This window comes from Vicugna pacos, chromosome 32 (assembly GCF_048564905.1).
Source record: "Vicugna pacos chromosome 32, VicPac4, whole genome shotgun sequence".
Lineage (NCBI taxonomy): Eukaryota > Metazoa > Chordata > Mammalia > Artiodactyla > Camelidae > Vicugna > Vicugna pacos.
In genome coordinates, this window is record NC_133018.1 from 18,464,792 (window position 1) to 18,487,054 (window position 22,263).

The window sequence follows — 22,263 nt, forward strand, 5'->3', positions numbered from 1 at the left end:
AACTTTCAGGCTTCAGGCATGACTGAATCCAGGTGTTTTTAACAACATCATCAGGAACCTGCCTCCCTCCATCTCTTACATTTGTTCTCTGTTTTGGTGTCATTCTCAGCGGGTCATCTCGAAGCGGTGGTGTCAGTACCTACTGATTATCTTAACATAGCAACCTCAATGAAAAGAGAGCATCTCTGCCAGAGTTTCAGCAAAGGCCTCAGCAGATGCTGTTGGCATTGACTGGCCCAGCCTGAGCCACATAGTCACTGCTGGACTGGTCACTGTGACCAGGGTTATGTCATACTCTCAGTAGTTGGTCCTGGACCAGCTCTGAACTAACCCCTTTCCCTGAAACTACATGGACCAAGTATGGAGACAGACACGGCTCTCCGACGGAAAATTTGCATGCTGTCTCTAGAAGAAGGAACGAGGGGATGCTGGGCAGGCAAATATCAACAGATACCCATACACTTTAGCCGACAGCCTATTGTTTATGTAACGTGGTGACAAGAAGCACAAGAATCAATGGGCTAGCACCGAGAGGACAGAAAGACACTGAAAATAAAAACCACAAGGGTAACCATGGGAAGAATTTGTGCAGACATTCCTTCCCTCTGTTTCCAAAGTAATCTCAAACCACTTTCAGGGAAAGCTCATCTGAAACCCTCATCTTGCATGGAAAAACAACAAGGTTTCTTCAATGGTTCTCCTCTGTGTGTGGGTTCCAGTGCTTCTTTGTTTAAAACATTCATGTTTTCAAGCACATCCTGAGAGGCAGAAGGTATATTTTCAGGCTCCTTAATCTCTGTTTCCGTGAACACTCTGGATGCATCTATCAAATTCATGGTGCTAGACCCCCTCCTCTGCTGGAACTAACTATTACTGACTAGAGCAAGAGTGTTGCTCTGAATTTCAACCGAGTAACCTTTTCCCCTCTGTTTTCAGGGAGGAAAATTTGACATTATCCAGCTGATCGTGTACATTGGCTCAACCCTTTCCTACTTTGGTTTGGTAAGGGCTTCTCTTTCCCACATTTTATGAAAGTTATTTGGCAAAAAGAAATTTCACTGACATGGTGCTTGTCCGGGTTTCTCCCAGGCCACGTTGTTCATCGACTTTCTCATCAACACTTACTCAAGTAAATACTGTCGATCTCATATTTATCCCTGTTTCAAGTGCTGTGAGCCCTGTGCAGTCAACGAATACTACTACAGGAAGAAGTGTGAGTCCATTGTGGAGCCAAAGCCGGTAAGGCTCACTGAGTCTATGGGACGCCAAAACACCTGTCAGGTCTGTTATATTACTGAGAAATGTACAGACATAAGGCCAGAATCATAGGTGTAATCCCATGGAGGATAGGTCTCTAGACTCTATCCCAATCCATCATCTCTCAGATGAATCCTTTGCTCTTGTGAAAGAACAGAAACTAAACTGGAGGTATAAGAGAAAAAGGTTTTTTTTTTTATATTCCAGGATTTGTCAATTTTGTCTGAATTATTAAATTAATACAGCAAAAAAAGAAAAGAAAAAAGGTGTAACAACTTCAGAGAACAATTTAGCAGTATCTAGTACCATTTAAATGGGACATACTTTACGCTCTGACATTTCCAGTTCTCCACGCCTGCCCTAGAGAAACTCTCACGCGGGTACCCACACAGTACACGTGTACAAGATGTCCATCCCAGCGGTGTTAGTGACAGTGAAGAGAAGCATCTACCCAATGTCCAATAGGTGAATGGTGAAATAAACTATGGTAAATCCAAAGTAAGGAATGCCTGGCACCAGTTTTAAAAATTGATGTACATAATAAGAGCACACGTTTATACAGCATTTCCAGTGCTAGACCCACATTAACTCACTGAATCTTCACACAACCCTACAGGTAGGTTTATAGGATTATATGATTATTATTAGAACCATAGATACGTGCTACTACTACCTCTTTCTACAGATGAGAAAATTGGGGCACAGGAAGGTTTGATGATTTGCCCAAAGTCATTCAGCTAGTAAGCAGCAGAGCTGAAATCCCAACTTAGGCAGGCTGGTTTCAGAATCCATGTTTATAACCACTACATTATAGGTATGGGCGCGGGCAGATATCCAAAACATTTGTTGGCAGAAAAAAAGCAAACTATAGAACAATATATATGGTATGATATATAGGTTTAAAAACATTATATGTATAAACTAATTCTATGTATTTTCTACATGTATGATACACACATACGCACAGACACATATATATGAGGGGGCAATACATGTACATAAAAAGGTACCGGACACTCACAAAAGCAATAGCAGTGATCACTTCCAGAAAGGAGCCTAGGATGGGGGTGTAGTAGGAATTTTTAGGTTGTCTGTATGGTTTTGATTTGATTAGTTTGGAATTCACTACACTGACTCCATGATTTCCTCCAATCAAAGAGAAATCTCTGGTACTTAAAACAACAAAGAGGGTTTCTTTGTTTTTCCCTTCTCCAAGAACATTACTGTCTTTTTCCAGCAGCAGAATGCACGCTTCATTGTCCATTGTACATGTGTTTGCAACTAAAAGTTCATCTTTGCAACTAAAATCAATCACCATTTCATGGCCCAAGATGGGATGAAATTTAATGAAAATATAAATAATTTAAGTTGCAGTAGTGTAACTTTCTGGAGATATTCAACCTAGATAACTGTAAGTGAGGGAACACAACAAAAGAATTTTACTTGGCACTTGGAAGACCTAAAGATATTAGACAGTAAGCTGTGGATACTCTACATCTACATATTAAGGTGTTTGGGGTTCTATTTCTGATTTACATTTAGACTCTGAATCATTCATTCTTGGTTATCAAGAGTTTTTGGTTAGCCTGTTTAACAGTTTGTCATTTGGTAAACAGGAGTAACAGTTGCCTTTAGATATGTTCAGATATGCAATTCTTGATAACTCTGAACTAAATTTTTTATTTCCTAGACATTAAAATATGTGTCCTTTGTGGATGAATCCCACATTAGGATGGTAGACCAGAGGCTACTTGGGAGAAGTCTGCAAGATGTCAAAGGCGAAGAAGTCCCAGTAAGTTAAGATATTTAGTCTTTTTTTTTTTAAGAAAACTTACTGTTAAATATAAATACATCTAGAAATTTGTATAAATCACAATTGATGACTTAACGAAGTAAACTACATGTAACACATGTAACCAGCACCCAGATTTTAAAAGTATTACTAGCAAAAGTCCCTCTCATGCCTCCACCCAATCACCTTCCCTTAAAAGTAGTCATCATCCTGTATTCGAAGGTTAGTTTTACCTCTTCTAGAATTTTATAAAATTTGAATCCTATAGTATGTATCCAGTATATACCCCACTGAGTGGTCTGGCTTCTTTCACTCAATATTATTTTTGTGAGAGTGATCCATGACGTTGTATACAGCCATGGTTCACTCTCACTGTTCTATAATTTCCGTTTAATAAACATCCAATTTATTTGTCCATTCTGCTGTTGATAAGACATTTGGGTAGTTTCCAGTTTGGACGCATGCCAATGATGCTGCTGTGGTAAACATACGGCACCTAAGAGTGGAACTGCTGAGTCATAAGGCAGGTGTGTGTTAGTTTTGGTAGTTCTCTAAAGTTCTAATTCACACTCTCCCCAGCGGTTTTGGCTGCTGGACCTCTTCACTAACTGTGTGAGTTTTCCGCAGTTGCCATAATAAATTACTGCAAATTAGATGGCTTCAAACAATAGAAATTTATTCTCTCCCAGTTCTGTAGTCTAGAAGTCTGAGGCCAACGTGTTGGCAGGGCCGTGTTCCCACTGAAGGCTCCAGGGGAAGTTCCCTTCTTGCTTCCTCCAGCTCCAGGTGCTTACTACACGTGTTAGGACCTCCAGTACAAAATCAAATAGAAGTGATAATAGCAGGCATCTTGTCTTATTCCCTATTTTATGAAGAAAGTTTTTTATTTCACTATCGTACTTGCTATAGGATTTTAAAGAATGCTCTGTCAGATTAAGAAAATTCCCCTCTGTTCCTAGTTTGCTAAAAACTTTTATCATGAGTAGATATTGAATTTTAAAACAATGTTTTTTTTTCTTCTTTTCAAATAATCAGTGAGTTTTCTTTTTTTCTGTTACATGGTGAATTATACTGATTGGTTTTCAAATATTAAGCTAACCTTGCATTCCTGCAATAAAATCAGTTTAAATGTGATTTATTACTCTTTATACTTATTGCTGGATTCAAATCACTAATATTTAAGATTTTTACATCTCTTCTTGAGAGAGACTGGCCAAAAATTTTCCATTCTGTTAATGTTCTTGTCAGGTCTGGGTATAAAGTGAACTCAAGAAGTTGGCGGGGGGGTGGCAGGTAAAATACACATTACAAAATTTACCATTTTAACCATTTTAAAGTGTACAATTCAGTGACATGTAGTATATACACAATGCTGTGCAACCAGCACCACTCTCTAGTTTCAGAACTTTTTCATCACCCCAAAAGGAAACCTTATATTCATTTAGCAGCCACTCCTCATCCACTTCTCCCCAGTTCTTGGCAACCACTAATCTGCTTTATGACTCCGTGGGTTTGCCTATTTTGAACATTTCATATAAACTGAATCATACAGTATTTGTCATTTTGTGTCTGGCTTCTTTATAATAGTATATAGTATAATATCTTCAAGGGGTAATATAGTATAATATCTTCAAGGTTCCATCTATGTTTAGCTAAACATCCATGTTTAGCATTTGTCAGTATTTCATCCTTTTTTATAGCTGAATAATATTCCACTGTGTGAATATAAATTTTTTTTAATCCATTCATCCATTGATGGACACTTGGGTTGTTTTCACCCTTTGGCTATTCCAAATGGTGCTGCTGTGAACATGCATGTACAAGAAATATTCAGTTTCAGTGTATCTGACTCAGATTTCATTTGGTGAAAGAAGGTATATGTCACAAAGGATAGACACAAATGATAGCGATTACAGCAACTTCTCTTGGAGGATAATGAATGGATTTTTTAGAAGAGGGAGCATGGTGAGAAAGGAGAAAATGGAGCTCAGTCAACAGGTATTTACTGTCTACTATGTGCTGGGCACTGTCCTAGGCAGTGGGGATACAGGCAGTAAACAAAGCAAACAGGGCCCCTGCTCACGTGGAAAAATCACCAAGTAAACATATCAATTAAAAAGATCATTTCAGATGGTGATAAGTACTATGAAGAACACAGAATACATTATGTCATAAGAGAACGACCTGGGAGGAGGGGAACTACCTAGATCAAATGGTCAGGGCAAGAAGGTCTCTTTGAAAAGGTGATATCGGTATTGAGGCCTGGCTTTTCTGAATTTAATTTTCCAAATTTGCAAAATGGAGATCAGGACACATATCTCAAGAGGTTCTTCAAAAGCTTAAATGAGGCAATGCTTGCAAAACACTAGCATAGTCCTGATACATACATTTAATAAATGATAGCCACTAGTATTCATGTAATATTAAATGTAATTTTATAAGTTAATAATAAAATTAAAGAGCCTAGAACCACAGGGGGTTGTCACTGATGAAGGGTTTGAAAACTTGACTTTTTCAGAGACCTCCAATGGACTTCACAGACTTGTCCACGCTGCCTCTGTCTCTTCACGACCCAGCCCCCATTCCTGGAGAACCAGAGGCCATCCAGCTGCTGAGCAAAGAAGTGATTCCTAGATCCAGTGACTGCCCGGTTTGGTGCCAGTGTGGAAATTGCCTTCCATCCCAACTCCCTGAGAGCCACAGATGCTTGGAGGAGCTATGCTGTCGGAAGAAGCAGGGTGCCTGTATCACCACCTCAGAGCTGTTCAGGCAGCTCGTTCTGTCCAGACAGGTCCTGCAGTTCCTCCTGCACTACCAGGAGCCCTTGCTTGTGCTGGATGCGGATTCTACCAACCGCCGGCTGCGGCACTGTGCCTACAGGCGCTACGCCCTCTGGCGCTTTGGCTCCCAGGACATGGCCGACTTTGCCATCCTGCCCAGCTGCTGCCGTTGGAGGATCCGGAGAGAGTTTCCCAAGAGTGAAGGCCAGTACAGTGGCTTCAGGAGTCCTTACTAATGGCACAGGGCCAAGCAGTCATATTAACATTACCTTTGCTTGCATCTTGAGCTTCACCTGCAAAGATCTGTGTCCAGATTTTCAGCCAAAGGGATATGTGCTTTCCTCTCCCCCAGCTCTATGTGTCAGAGAGCAAACTGACCCGGGTAAACAAACAAGTAAACCAGAGTCCCTCAGCATAGACTGAGAGTCAAGAGATTCAGATTTCTCTCTCCATTCTGTCCCTAGGAAGCTGTGTGGTCCTAGGCCTTTAACCTCTGTACCTCAGTTGCCTTATTATCCAGCCTACTATTTTGCAGGGATACTGGGAAAGCAAATTGAGACTGTGTACATGAACTTTCTTGTTAATGCATAAAGAGCTACATGAATACAAAGCAGCTCATTTTGAGGTGAGACTAGGATGATGTCCAACCATGAACAAACCCTTTGGGTCCTGGCTGAAGAATGAAGAGAATTAAAAGCCACAAATCTTTTGGTATTTGTCCCACAGGACCTGAGGGTTACATCCCCTCCCCGTGTGTCTTGGTAGCTCTGAGGACTTTATCCAGCGATAAAGTGATGCTAGGTCAGGTTCAGGGTCTTGGTCTTAAGATGCAGTCAGCTTCCACTTTCTGTCCCTTGAACCTCTTGCTCTGAAGGAAGCCAGGTCCCAGATAAAAGTCTGAGTATCCTGAGTCTGCCCTGCTGTGAGGAACCCAAGCAGCCAAGTGGAGAGGAGAGATGCCTAACCAGCCCCCAGCATTCAAGCCATCCAAGCCCAGTCACTGGACATGGGAGAGGAGCAGACTTCAGATGATTCCAGACCCTGCTAACATATGACTGCAACTTCATGACACACCCCAGTGAGAGCTGCCCAGTGAACCCATAGAACACAACTGTTATTTTAAGCCACTATGTTTGGGGTTGTTTGTTAAAACAGCAACACATAACTGGGACAGAGAACAAGCCTGATTCATGGGACACAGACTCAGCCCACACCTTCCCTGGTTCTAACGTTCTTAGGGAGCCTGGACCATCCCTGGAGACCTTCAGGGGCTTAGGTTTCTTCTGGAGTTCTAGAAGAGCCGCAGACCAAATCAGGTAATTCACACCAGTCCATCCCTGGAACCCATCAAATCTAACCGCTGAGCTACGCAAAACTTCCCGATCCACATCACGTTTCTATGACTGGAAGTAACTACTGCTGTTACAAACTGGAAAAAGCCACCTTTATGCCTTTTACAGTCAGTACTTTGCAGCCAGTTACAATGGATGCAGTCTGGATACTAAAAAAGCAACTCACACTCAAACCTTTCACTATTTCTACATATCAACCGCTAAGAGTATGAAAACAGATTTCCTTTTCGTGGCTTTGGCTCTAGAACTGTTTCTAAACAACAACTATTTTAAAGAATAAATAGAGACCACTATCCGAAACTGTGACCAAGGAAGGATCTGTGAGTTTTTTTATATGTACTCTAAGATTTACCACTTTGAATACTTTTAAAAAGTCATTAGCTTTCTACTGTATTAATGTAAAGTAACAGAAACAAAAACCTTCTTTTTTTGACCCAGGGTTTTATCTGGTGTTAAACTCAGGAATCAAGTTAATTAAGCCAGATTTAACCCTCATTTTTACCACCTTTCAGAGATATTTTTGAAAAGCAGACTATATAGGACTTCTTCAGAATTTAAATTTTTAACTCCAAGACTCCTATGTAACTGCTACAGACTTCCACTCTCTGGCCTCTGAGCTTACGAATGTGATTTTTTTAGTGCCTTATTTCTAATGTGCTTCTATCACCTTGTGGAGCCCCAGATGGAGTCAGAATTTGGAATGACAAATAATCACTGGATCCACCTACTGTTTCCTTCACCTTTCCCAGATGCTCTGGGTAAGAGGGTGATGTGTTAATCACCATGTGTAAAATGTCTGACACTTCCTATAATAACATGTGTCATATTTATATTCTTATTTTTAGTCTACTGTATAAAAGAGTGTCATCGCCAAAGGCATTTCAAGGAAAGTCACATTTTGTAAGATCTGGGTTTTTGTACTTAAGTTTATTCTTCTGTTACAGTAACTGCACAGTATTCACTGCTTCATCTGTGTATCAGAGATCTGCTTTCTTGTAATTCTGCCTGATTTCATGTAGAATTGGTAATGGACTTGCATTCTTCTCTTTAGAGGGAACCATTTTAAAAACGCTTCCTAATTCTAGCTTGGCAATGTAGATGTCTTAACTTGACTGTTTTGATAATAAAAAAAACCACACACAATGTGTAAATCACATCTATTGAAGTATTTATTCCTTTTACTTTCTTTTCTCTGAAGCCCCCCAAATCAGTTAGCTCATTATTTGACACCCTCATTCAAGACACTGATCTACTAAGATACATGTTTGGTCTATGGCCTCCGTTCCTGACACAGAGCTCCTAAATCCCGTGGGATTTCCTGGGTGATAGAACTGTTCCATGTTCTAATGATGCCACTCTTGGTAGGCTCCTGGATAACATCAGGATGAGGGCTGGTCACCAGAAAGATCAAGCTATGATTAGAAGCCTGAAACTTTCAGTCCTCTCCCCTCATCCTCCAGGGTGGGGAGGGATTGGAAATTGAGTTAATAATTGATTGTACCTTTGTGATGAAGCCTCCATAAAAATCCCTACACTATGGGGTTAGGAAAGCTTCCATACTGATGAACACATCCACATGCTGGGAGGGCGGTACACCCCAACTCCACAGGGACAAAAGCTTCTGCACTCAGGACCCTTCTGACCCTCACCCTGTGTACCTCTTCATCTGACTGTTCATCTGTATCTTTTATTATATCCTTTATAATAAGCAGGTAAATGTAAGTGTTTCCTTGCATTCTACGAGCCACTACAGCAAATTACTGAAACTGAGGAGGGGGTTATAGGAACCTCCAGTTTATAATCATTTGGTCATAAGTACAGGTGACAACCTTGGACATGTGACTGGTGTCCGAAGTGGGGGATCATTTTGCGGGCCTGAGCCCTTAACCTGTGGGGTCTATGCTAACTCCAGGTAATTAATGTCATAACTGAATTGCAAGACACCCAATTGGTGTCTGGGGAGCTGGAAAGTTGGCGTGGGAAAACCCCACACACATTTGCAGTCAGAAGTTTTATGACTGGAGTGTAGGTGAACTGGAGTTTTCTTTTAGGCACTTACCAGAGACCAGTGATAGATAAGATTGCTGCTCTCATGGAGATGTGAAGAGAAGGTGACTAAGGGACTCTTAATTCCAGTTGCCCTCAAAAATTAGAGGCTTGGCTTAGGCTTCTGTGCCGAGTCACTGTCTGCACAAAGCCTTGCCTCCTCGAGCCCACAAGGAACTGGGACCACTACCCCCATTTATTCAAATTAGCCATTTGAGTGAACTGTGTGTGGTTACACTTTCTGCTGCTTGTATGTTTCTCAACCCATATTCTAACCTCATGCAGTCATCATTCTGGGAATCCTTGAGTGTCCCCTGACTGAAATCCTTCTGCTCTTTTTTGAATGGAAGTAGACATCACTATCTTCCTTCACTTCTACTGTGATCTTTCAGTTTCCTCTTTTTCAGTCCCATAAGGGCTATGCATCATGTTTCCAGAACAGATGACGATCTGTGGAGAGGATTTTGCATTGCCAACATCGTTAGTTCTTCTTCATGAATTATGGAGGTCACATGAACCTGAGTCTTCAGGAATCAGAGGAGGAAGCCAAAACTGACTGGTCATTTTAATCAAATAACTGCCACAGCTGACAGGCTTGGATAAGGGCCTCAGGCGAGCCTGATGGGTATAGTAAGTTATGAGTTATATTTGATTTCCCCAAGCAAACAAGAAGCTCCTCAAAGACAAAGGGCACCTCTTGGTCGTGTGTCCCTTCACGCCTTTTCCAGTGCAATGGTGCAGTGGGGAAGAGCTGGGACACTGGAAACAGATCACCCGGGTTCAAACCCTAGTTCGCCCTCTAACTAGCCGAGTGGCCTCAGGCAGCTTATCCAATCCTTAGAAACCTCAGCTGTATCTTTGTGTCCAAGGGTTATATTAAATATTAAATTTTCTAAATGTAAATGTATGTAAAGCACTTAGCACACTGCCTGGCACAGAGCAAGCACTCAATAAATGTGAGCTACTATTACTATTTAAAGTGTTAACCATGTCTAGTGATGCTAGCCATGATCATTATTTGGACGGCACCCAAGCATCACTCCCAAGCTCTAAACCCATATATTTAACCATCTGTGGACATTCTACTTAAATAGTTTAGAGGCAACTCAAACAGATACCAAGGAGAAATTGCTGTCTCTGCTTCTTTCATTCCACCCACATGTGCTCTTCTAGAACTCCCAAGCTTGGTTAGTAGCACCACCTGTCATTAGCTCAGTTTGCCAAGGCAGAAACCCAAGGGACGCCCTCAACATCTCCCGTCTCCCTTCTCTTTTCGCATTCCATCCAATCTCACCAATTCATTCAGCAAACATCTACTGAGCACCCTGGCACTGTTCAGGTGCCGGGATAAACAAGTGAACAAGACAGGCTCTCCTTGAGGTCAGGAGCAGCGGGGAAGATGGGAGAGCAATGTGTAGAGAAAGGAGATGAGAAGTGTCTGGGATTAAGGGTCTGAAAGAAACATGCAGCGTGCTATGATAAAAACAATGGAGTTACTTCTGGTAGGGGTCACGAATGGCCTCTCCAAGGAAGTGACATTTCAGCTAGATCTGAATGTCAAGAAGGAACTGACCGTGACCAGTTGGAGGCAGAGCATTTCAGGCAGAGAGACAGCAAGCACTGAAGCGGAAAGGAAGTTCCAAGAACTGTCAGATGGCCAGTGTGACTGGGACATTTATGAAAAAGTCCCTACCTTCTACTCCAGCCAGGGAGGGGCACAGGCTTATTTGTTTTCTTACTGCTTCATAAACTATGTGGTCCCATCTCAGTGAAACAGAAGCTCAAAGAAAGGCAAAATAAAATCATACAGACACAAGTAATCACAGGGGTCTTTATGAAGTTTGTGATATGGGAGCTGGCCCCTCCCAGATGAAGACTGGAAATATTCAGTGGGATGAGAAGAGGCATTGCCAACAGGACCGGTGGCACCAGCCAGGTCCAAAGAAATGAGTATGATGTACACTGAGATTACAAGTAGACTTGGCTTCTCCCTAGATTGGGAAGAAAGTGGATGAAGATTAAACAGAGGCTGATTTGGGGAAATCTTGAAAAAAAAAAGGAGGCCAAGGTGTTTGGACCAAATGCAAAGTCAAGATGGAGTCTTCCTTAGGCTGACAGGGGATATGAGGAAAGCAGTGACTTAAGAACATCCTTCAGACAGCCATGGGGATATTGGGTGAAGGGGGAAACCCTGAGAAGGAAGATTACTTCAGAAGTCTGCTGGAATCGTTCAAGAGTGACTCAATAGGCAGCCTGGACTACTAACTGGGTGCTGGTGACAGAGAGAAAAGAATCCAAGAAAGAATTTTCAAAATTCCTTTAAGTCCAACAGTAGAGGGTTGGTTAAATAAATTATGGCACTCACATAACAGAATTATATGCAGCTATTTAAAATGATGCCATAGAAGGATAGCAAATGACACTGAAAGATGTTCAAGGCAGAATACAGTCTGCATGACATTTCTTGCTTAAGGGAAGTGTGAGCCTTTAATGAGAGCTCATTTTTTTCCTGCAAAGACCGCATTCCATCCAATCTTTATATAAAAGTATTTATTAAAAAGCTTTAACCCTGAGTGTACATTTAAGAAGACAAAGAAGAATCACCTCATGCCTCATTGGAATATGTCACAGATAATGACAAATTCAGAGACAACAGAAAAGGTCAATGGCATTTCCTGAAGTCCAGAAATCAAGCTTTAAAACTATCGTTTGGGTTTCCCACTACCATGAATTGTTTTGAGTGAGTTGATTAAGAGTTGGCATATGGCTGGCGCTGTACTTCTTCTTAAAGCCCAAATCTCGCCCCGCCCAACCAAATGTATATGTAGAAGTCTGAACGCCCATCAACTCAGAAAATGTCTGTATTTGGAGATGCAGTCTTTAATGAGGTAATCAAGGTAAAATGAGATCATGTGGGTAGGTCCTAATCCACTCCGAATGGTGTCCTTATAAGAAGAGACTAAGACACAGGCACAGATCATATGAAGGTACAAGGAGAACACGGCTATCTAGCAGACAAAGAGAAGTCTTAGAAGAAACCAACTCTGCTGACACCTTGCTCTTAGATGTCAAATTTGTGCTAATTAAGCCACCCAGTCTATGGTGCTTTATTATGGCAGCCCTACCAAATACCTCTCTCTTCTTTCTTTCTGATTGTGAAAAATATATTTGAATACAAAATTTAATGCATGGGCTCCTTAAATATTTAAGTTCCTCAGATACTTAAATACAGAATTACCATATGATCCAGGCATTCCACTCCTAGGTATATAACCAAAAGAACTGAAAGCAGGGACTCAAAGATACTTGTACACAAATGTTCACAGCAGCACTACTGACAGTAGCCAAAAGATGGAAACAACCCAAGTATCCATCAACAGATGAATGGATAAATAAAATACAACCGTGCAATGGAATATCATTTGGCTATGAAAAAGGAACGAAGTACTGGCACATGCTGCAATGTCGATGAACCTTGAAAACGTTATGCTAAGTGAAGCCAGATGTAAAAGACCACATACTGTATGATTCTAGTGATATGAAATATCCAGAACAGACAGAAAGTAGAATAAAGTTTATTAGGGGCTGGGGGGGTTGGATGAAGGAAATGAAGAATTAGTGTTTAATGGGTTCAAAGCTTTTGATGATGAAAAGGTTCTGGAAATGATAATGGCTTTGGCTGTGCAGCACTGTGAATGTACTGAATGCCACTAAATTGTACACTGAAAAATATTTAAATTTGTTAAATTTATGTTATATATATTTACCAAAAATTTTTAAAATCAACAAAAACAAAAATGAATGCTTAGGCAACTGTGGGATTTTTGTTTTGTGGAAATTTCCTTATATCATTAAAAAACATATACTTTTTTGCAGCGTCTAGATTCTTTTAGTCTGAGTCTCAATTGGAGACTTGGGTCAGCTTGTCATTCATATCTCCTCGTGCCCTCCAAACGCATAGAAATGTGTCTTGTAAGAGGATATTCCAGTGGAGATTCCCAGCCTGGCCAGTAAGCCAGGAGAACAATATTTATGAGGATTTGCAAGGAAGAAGGGATAAGCCAGGGGCTGGTGAATATAAACCTTACCTTTGGGTTTCTTAGCGGGGAATTTGAGGCACTGACCTTGCCTGAGGCATTGACTCTGCCACTTATTATCAGGGAAAAAATGTCTACTTTTCTGATGGGAATAAATCTGCCTTCAGCTTCTGATAAAGCACTAAAGGACGAGGTTCCCAAAGGCCTTGCTGATGCCCGTGTGGAGCTGGGCTCACAGGCAGGGAGGCATCGAATGTGCCCTGTGATTCCAGGTGCTGCCTGGCGCAGCACCTGGAATCCGCTTTTGCTTACTCGGGGCATATCCACACTAGCTCCTGTGCCGCTGAGCGAGCAAAGCGGCCCGGCCTCCAAGAGGGGTAAGGTGAGAAAACCCACACGTGGCCAGGCAGTGCCGACAGGCAATTACTGTGAGTGCCTTGGCGATGCGGCGGTTTCTGAATGTGCCACAGAGGCCTCATCACAAAAACGCTGGGACAGGTGGTCCTGGAGATGATGGCAGCGCCCAGGAGAATATAGGGCGGGCTGAAGCTGCTGCCTCAGAGAAACAGATCCAAGCGCTGATGTGAAGCAGAGAAGGGTAAAATTCGAGTGAGCAGAACATTGGAGGAGACGAAGAAGTCCCTGTGGGAAATGCATCTTGAATAAACCCAATCTATAAACTCCACACTAACAAAATAAGTAAATGGGATGGGCAGGTGTGATTTTTGCATTACAAAGGGGTCGTAACAAGATAAGATACCTTTCAATAACATTTGAATAAAATTATATAAAAATGGAGTCCTCCCTTTTATTTGTTTTTTTCTTTTGTTTTTTTGTTTTGTTTTTTTGCAAGGGAGAGGTCATTAAATTTATTTATTTAGTTTTTCGATGGTGGTACTTGGGATTGAACTCAGGACCTCCTGCATGCTAAACACACGCTCTACCACTTGAACTATACCCTCCCCATGGAGTCCTCCCTTTTAGGAGATTATCCAAAGCCTGAGTTTCAACTGACTAGCTGTGAGACCTCTCTAAACCTCATCTTAGTTTTCTTACTTGCAAAAGAAAAGGACTGGACTAACTATGATCTCTATGGGACTTTTAATGTCAAAATGTTTCCTCCATTGTATAAAATGTGATCAATTTGTACCTGACATCAAGCTCACATAAAGTGCATAGCACATCACCTGGGAAGAATTTACTGTGTTAATTAAAATCAAAAGTCCATCCCATGGCCTCTGAGGCCCTACCTGATCTGGCCCCTGACTACCTGTCAGGATCTCACCTTGCCTCCCTCTCCTCCTTGCCCACTACGCCAGGCTTTTTTTCTGTGCCTGGTACACACCGAGCTCATTCCTACCTCAGGGCCTTTGTACTTGAAGTTCCCTCTGCCTGGGATCCTTTCCCCCCAGATTTTCAGAGAGGTGGCCCTTTCCTGACATTCGGATCTCAGCTCAAATGTACATCCTTAGAGAGAGCCTCCCTCAAGCTAACACATACATAGAGAATTCAACACCCAACTGAGAATCATATTCTTTTAGGGTGCACAAGGAACACTTACAGAAACAGACATGCATTAGAGCATGTATCTCCTTCAATATATTCCTAATGAACACTATGATACACATCAGTTCTCCAACTGTATTTCAACGAAATTTGCCGTTAACTTTTAAAAGATAAATTTTAAAAATATTTGGAAACCAGATAAAATATTGTTAAGTGTCTCTTGGAAATATTTTAAATTGGATGACAGTGAAAACACCACATGCCTAAACTGGTGAGATAGACTGAAAGCACTATTTAAAGGAAGATTTGTAGCTTTATATACATTCATCAGGAAACAAGAAAGGTAAAAACAGACATGAGCTAAAAATGCAGCTCGAACACTGGAAAAGAGTAGCAGAACCAACTGCAAAAAACCTAGAAGGAAATAACTATTAGGGCAGAAATCAACAAAATACAGAAGAGACAATTAACAAAGCTAAAAGCTGGTTCTATAAAAAGATGAATAAGAAGGCTTGCTGGAGGTGTGTCTAAGAAAAAGGAAACAAAGCAAAAAAACTGTAGCATAAAAAGTAGAACATAATGACATTCACAATAGAGTCTTCTTTTTAAATATTAAGACAATTCTAAACAATCATGTGCTAATAAATTTGCATGGCTTTCCCTCTGCCTGCCCTTACTTTTATTGTCTATTATCTGTCTCCTAGCACTGGAATATAAATTCCTTGAGGCAGAGATTTTTGTTTGGTTGGTTCACAGATAAACACCACATACTGTGTCACTACCTGATGAATGTACAGATGAATGTCCCCAAGAAGGCAGCACAATGATAAAAAGTTCATCCCAACCCAGGTATTTTTTTGTCTTCAGCAGATTTGCCCAGGGACAAGGACAACTGCAAAGGAATACTGCTGAAAGTCTCTGGGATCTGATCACACCAATGGCGCAGTGTTAATGTAGTAATCTCTGGAGCCTCTCAAGTAAACTATGAATTTCTGGCTCAGTGGGCCACAAGTGTGCACAAATTTCGAGGATGAACAGTAAAGAAGGAAAACAGTTTGGTGGTCCCTTAAAAAGTGAAACACAGATTTATCATATGACTCTGCAATTCCACTCTTAGGTACAGCCCCCCAAAGAACTGAAAACAATTGAAATTAATACTAGTACATGGATGTTCATAGCGGCACTAGTCACGATAGCCAAAAAGGTAGAAAGCAAACCAAATGTGGACATATCCATCTACAAAATGTGATATATCCATACAGCAGAATACTACTTAGCCATAAAAAGGACTGAAGTGCTGATACATGCTACAATGTGGATGAACCTCGAAAACATTATGCTAAATCAAAGAAGCCAGAAACAAAAGGTCACGTGTATGATTCATTTATAGGAAACACGCAGACTAAGTGAGTCCATAGAGACAGAGAGCAGATTTGTGGTTGCCAGGGGCTGGGAGGGAGGGGAAATGGGAGCTACTGGTTAACAGGTACAAGTTTTCTTTTAAGGTAATGAAAATGTTTTGGAACTAGATGGAGGTGGTGGTTGCACAACACTGTAAATTTACTAAATGCCACTGAATTGTCCAATTTTTAAATGGTTAACTTTATCATTTCACTTCAATTTAAAAAATTAATAAAAAAGTAAAGGAGTACCAAACACACATTTGGCCAAATGGCTGAGTGTTAAAATCAATAATCAAAGCCAAATACTACTGCCATAGTACAGGAATAAATCTGAAAAATTTTGCAAATATTTAGTTATTATGTCAATTTTATTATTATACTTTACCAATCAAATTTGAGAGTTTGGTCTTTATAATATAAGAGCATTCAGTCCTTAGGGCTGCTCCTGTGATTGCCCCACTAATCATTTGGATATTGATTAAATGCTTGCTTTCAACTGTTCGAAGATGGAGCTAAGATATTTTTTGGCTGCTCTGCCAGAACAAGACACTGTTGATAGTGATGTTGCCACCAGATCATTCAATTTTCCTCCCTCCTAGATACTACACGACCATGGTAAAGACTTCTGTCTTCTTCAACTTCCATACTTGAAAACTGGGTTGACGATGATGATATAATTTCACTGAAAAAAATGCCACAAATGAAGCTTTGTGCACTACTTGAAGATACTTTCTGAATATTTTCAAGAGCAAGTGAAAAATTATTTTTCATTCCTATTTTAGATTTCTAACATCTTTAGGCCTTCACTGTTATCCAAACTATTATCTAGTCAACTAAAATCTCTCTTAACAGTCTGTCCATTGATTTTTCTATTATAACTATTTCTAAGTTCTTACTTACTATTTTTAAAATAAAAGTTTCCAATCATTATTTTACCAATAACAAATCTAAATAGATACTTACACCACTGATAAAATTACAACATAAAAAGTACCTAAGGAGACTTTTTTCACTCAGTTATAACTGGAATGCTCCCCTACATTTGAAAGTGAACATTCATGTATTAATACCATATTCCAATGACAGGCCTCATTCATATCACTGATACTGACCAGAGATGATAGTTACTCATGTGATCCCACATTCATTGATCGCGTACGAGTTCAGAGAGGCCAGAAACGGTGTGAGGTAGTCATTTGACGACTTGGCCTTGCAACAGCTGAGACCAAAACCAAAGCCAAATGGCAGATCCAGGCAAAAAGAAGGCTGAAGCTGAGGGTGTTTCACCTGCAGTAAAGAGGCTGGATGCAGGGAGCAGGAGGAGATGAGCATTCTAGATAATTCTCAGGGCAGGAAGGAGGCAACCCTTACTTTCATCTGACCTAAAGAAAGTGACTGCTGTTTGTCACCCCACTTTCCATGGAATTTCCTACTGACAGGGAAATGGAAAAAAAAATGGAAAGAGGGAAGCAACCAAACAGACAGAAGGCTACCCTCCATAAACACTTCCTGTTGGTTGTACTGACTTACACATCTCATGTACCTCAGCACGGCTCACGTCACACACACCTAACACTGAGAGTTTAAATATATGAAACTACTCAGATGCACAGTGCTCACTGAATTTGCAGGCGCTACACTTAAGGATAGAAAAGAACTGGCAAAATCCCAAGAGAATGCTTTGTGACTTACTAACATGAACTTAGAGGTTATCCTTGTCTGCACCCAGACAACGGAAATTCAAAATGTCATTATTATCAGGGTGATGATTTTGGAGTCTGATGAGTCCTTCCTTCCCTCTGTGCTTTTGTTCTCTCCTAGCCACCAATTATCAAGAGAAATCTCTTATGACAGAGAGAGGCCAAGTAACTGGAAAAAGCAAGACCTCCAGAATGTTCTGTAAAACATGAATGAGGCTGAACTGTAAAAAGGGGTTCTGAGTATCACTCACATAAAGGTGGTTTTGAAAACAGAAACTGCTGTGCAGAGACAAAGAAACCTGAATTTCCACTGTGCTGGATTTCAATCTGCTAGAGATTGTTTATTTGGCTAATACTCCAATAATTTGGGGAGTGGAGGGTGGGAAAGATAGTCTATATATTTCAAAAAACTGTCTCCAATAGAGGAGAAGCGGGTTTTCATTATAAGTCACATTTGACGCTTTTTGTTGTTGTTTTGTTTCATTTTTAACCAGACTTCCAAGAAAGCTTGACGCTGACACAAAACTTAGGAGAAGTGTGGTTTGGAGGCTACATTTCTTATAAAGCCTCCCTGCTTCTTGCAAAAGACCTTTATCTTTTTCAAACACGTCTAATTCTGGTTTAACCAGCACCAGTCTCCAGAGAGTGAAGCTTGAGGCAGACAAAGGGAGTAGAGGGGTGTGTCAATGGCCTGCAGGGCTCTGGCCCACAATCTATGCTATCATGAGTCTTCCTGAAGCTAGCTGATTTACACCTTCCGGGGGTCACCCACTCATCCTGTTTGCAGAGACTCTCCCAGTTTTAGCGCTCAAAGTCTCATGTCCTAGGAAACTTCTCAGTCCCAGGCAAACCAGTACGTTTATCAATCACCTAAGGATTTACCTCCCTTGCTTGAAGCTGTACCATACGCAGCAAGACACCCTGAGTGGGATTCAATGTGCTGTAAACTTTTTAAGTTAAAAATATGCCCTTTGCAACCTGTATCTCTTTGCATTACCTATCATAGCATCAGTTTTTTTCTACCACTGAGTAGGATTCCCATCTAGTTTCCACAAAAATGTCATTAAGAACACTAAGTGAGGGAAACATTTCTACTGTTAAAAAAATCTTTATTTTTCCACTTAATTTTTAAGTGAAAAAAAATCTAAATTTACACAGTCTTGAATTTTTTTAAGCTCTTATTTTTGTTTGGGCGAGAGATTTATTTTCTGTGCTTATAAAAAATATTTTGTGGGGGTGGATGATGATTTTCCTAACTGAGTTAGCTTTGTACTTCTCCCTCAAGCTCTGGTCTCTTGTCACATATTTGAGTATATGTAGAAAAACACACAGCAAAATCCTCCCAAAAGAAAATAAATCAAACTGTCCAAAGATTAATGATTAAAGTTAGTAAATTAAATTCTTTGTAACTTAACTGAATTAAGAATCTTATGTTTATAATGTTTCTAAGGAGTTAGCTAACTATATTAGTTTCCTTTTGGTGCACTAACAAACTGCCATGAATTTAGTGGCTTTAGAAAACACAAATGGATTACTTTACAGTTCTGGAGATCAGAAATCCAAAATGGATCTTGTGGGCTAAAATCAAGGTGCTGGCAGGGCTGTGCTCCTTCTGGAAGCACTGGAGGGAATTCACGTCTCCTGGCTTCCAGCTTCACTGCTTTGCTCAGGGCCTACAACTAGTAGTATCACACTTCTGTTGTCACAGGTCTTTTCTGACTCTGACTCTTTAGCCCCTCTCTTCCATTTTTTAAGAACCCTTGTCATTAAACTCATCTGGATAATCCAAGACACTCTCCCCATCTCAAATATCTTAACTTAAACACATCTGCAAAGTCCGTTTTGCCATATAAGGTAACGTATTCAGAGGTTCTGGGGATTAGCACATGGATATCCTCAGACGGGGTCATTATTCTGCCTCCCACAGTAATTACTGACATCATCTTAGACAGTTATCAGACTTGACGTGAATGGGACTGTATCTTTGGGTCTTATTTTCCTGAGGGTAATCTTTCCAAATATTTAGGTACGTAATAGTTTCTAAGTACATTTGAAAAGATATTTGATTATACCTTATGCTAATATTAGGGAACATGATGAAACGTATGGGGGTTCCAACAACTATAATCTCCACGAGCACGACTTCTCCCATTTCAAGGTAACCCCCACAAACCCCCATTATCCCTTAAACTTACATTACACACCAAGCAATGGAACCATAAAAATAGTCCCACATAATATAACACGATGTTTAGAGCGGACAAAAATAACTTCACAGCATTTAAAAACTATATAATGAAACAGTTAAGAGCAAAGGTTCTGGGATCATATAGACATGTATGCAAATCCTGACTCAACTGCTTGCAGATTCTAAGTCTCAGTTTTACTCCTCGGTGCCCACCTCATGGTTCATATGAGACTGAATGAAAGGAAGTCTATAAAACTTTTGGTTGTTGTTATTACTATCATAAAGATGACTTCATACTTGACACAATAACACTGATCCCCATTTTACATATAAAGAAACAGACTCCCAAAAAGTAAATAATTCACCTAAGGTTGCATAATAAAGAATCTTATATATATCCCAGTGCCTGGCACACATCATATCCACTCCTGAATGCCTCCGTTTTTCAGTAATATCAGATACAACCCCTCAAAAGTACTCCATCACTTCTTGTATTCATAGGCATTTTTCCCTATCCACCTTCTATTCTCTGTTGCCTATCAAAGGATGTTGTCTCTGTCTTTTTACATCCTAAAAACCAAGTGTCAAATGTGCTGAGATTTCAAGACCCAATTACAGAAAGAGGTCCAGTTCACCTGCAAGAATATCATACTTCCCATTTTCTCCATTTCAACAAGGTGTAATTCTCCCTACCCACTGAATGGGGAAAAACATTTGCAGATCACATATCTGATAAGGAATTGCACCTGGAATATATAAAGAACTCTAACAACTAAAAATAGACAAATAACTCAGTTTAAAAGTGGGCAAAGGATCTGATTAGACATTTCTCCAAAGACGTACAAATGGCCAACAAGCACAGGAAAAGCCAAACATTAATTATTATGAAAAAATATATATAAATGTAGACAGCTTATATTTCATAATAATTTCTTTTAGGGCTCCTAACAGGATATCAGAAAATATTTCATTTTAAAGGGACATTGGGTCTGATAAGGTTGAGATGCACTGATCTAGCAGATATGACCAGCATATGGCCTTTTAGATAAGAGTCAGGTTTTTTTTTTTTTTTATGTTCCACAACGGCTTCAGTTGCAAGGACTCCATGGAGAAAATAACAGTAAAATTATAAAGTAATTTATTCCTTACTTTTGCTACCAACTTGTTCTTTATTTAGGGGATGCGCTGTTTCTGGAGGTGCGTATAATTATACATTTGGATCACATGTAGCTGTCATGTTACACAATGACGTATTTCACAATGTCTGTGTGCCAAATAAGTGACTCGTGAATCTATAAATGCCTGAACATCTAATTTAAACATTTTTTTCATTGAAGATATTCCTGAACAAAGGATACAGCTTCATCTGACTGGCCTTTTGTGGCTTGAGGCCACTGTAATGATCATTCTTACCAGGCTACAACCAAATGATGCCCTAATATGCATCAAGGTCAGCCACTGCTGGCCTCTCAACTAAATGGTCCCAGACTGATGAGCTTTTTGGAGTTCGTGGCTCTGCTTTTTGTAGGAACTTTTTTTTTTTTTATTGGGCTCTTTATTTAGCACTGGTGGCCTCAGGCAGTGCCTCACACCTCTAATTTGCTACACTCATACAAACATTTGTTTTAATGCCCCCATTACCGGTGACAGTACATTTTTCATCTCTTGGAACCTAGCATCATAGCCAAAGTCTTTTCAATTCATAGATTAAAAATTATAGTTATGACAAGTCTGCAGTAACACGGAAAACAAGTAGTGTGAATCAGGAATTGAAAAGCACCATCGTTGACTATGACTATAAATTAAATTTGTATACACAATTATCTGCTAGATTTTGTTAGTCACGAAGACACGATGTTTAGGTTTGTTCTGTTCACTGGACAGTGCCTGGTATATTGAAGGTGCTTATTAATCCTTGTTGAATGAATTAATGAAACTAAATATAAAACCTACCTATGAAAACATACCTGACGGGAATGAACAAACGTGGGAAATTATGTTCAAGTAGTGAAACTGTGGGCGATTCTTCCACCTTCCCTCTATTTTCCAATTCTCCCTAAAGTTATGATAAAACGTTCTCAGTGCCAAGAATGGTTACAGAAACCCCTCACAAGGCTCAGGCTGCGTCCTCCCCTGTCTTGCAACTAAGGAAGCATCTGAATTGGAATAGGGATGTGACCTGGCTTCAATTCCAAGAGGGGT

At 40.3% G+C, this 22,263-nt stretch overlaps 2 protein-coding genes across 9 annotated transcripts in view; one reads left to right on the forward strand and one right to left on the reverse strand.

The window, feature by feature from the left end:
* Positions 1-8,497, forward strand: part of P2RX7 (purinergic receptor P2X 7) — a 46,774-nt gene extending 38,277 nt beyond the window's left edge. For both annotated transcript variants that reach the window (XM_072953009.1, XM_006204863.4), the window contains 4 exons: positions 937-1,002; positions 1,090-1,239; positions 2,948-3,049; positions 5,568-8,497. In XM_072953009.1, the coding sequence (XP_072809110.1) occupies positions 937-1,002; positions 1,090-1,239; positions 2,948-3,049; positions 5,568-6,065 (816 nt within the window). In that variant the 3' untranslated portion in view covers positions 6,066-8,497. The remainder of the gene's footprint in view (positions 1-936; positions 1,003-1,089; positions 1,240-2,947; positions 3,050-5,567) is intronic.
* The window catches only part of IFT81 (intraflagellar transport 81), a 167,663-nt gene that overhangs the window by 144,585 nt on the left and 815 nt on the right, over positions 1-22,263 (reverse strand). For 6 of the 7 annotated variants that reach the window (XM_072953298.1, XM_072953294.1, XM_072953296.1 and 3 more), the window contains exon 2: positions 22,029-22,117. The gene's annotated coding sequence lies outside the window, so the exon portion shown is untranslated. Of the gene's footprint in view, positions 1-22,014; positions 22,118-22,263 lie in introns of all 7 variants that reach the window. The other variant, XM_072953295.1, reaches the window with a different exon arrangement.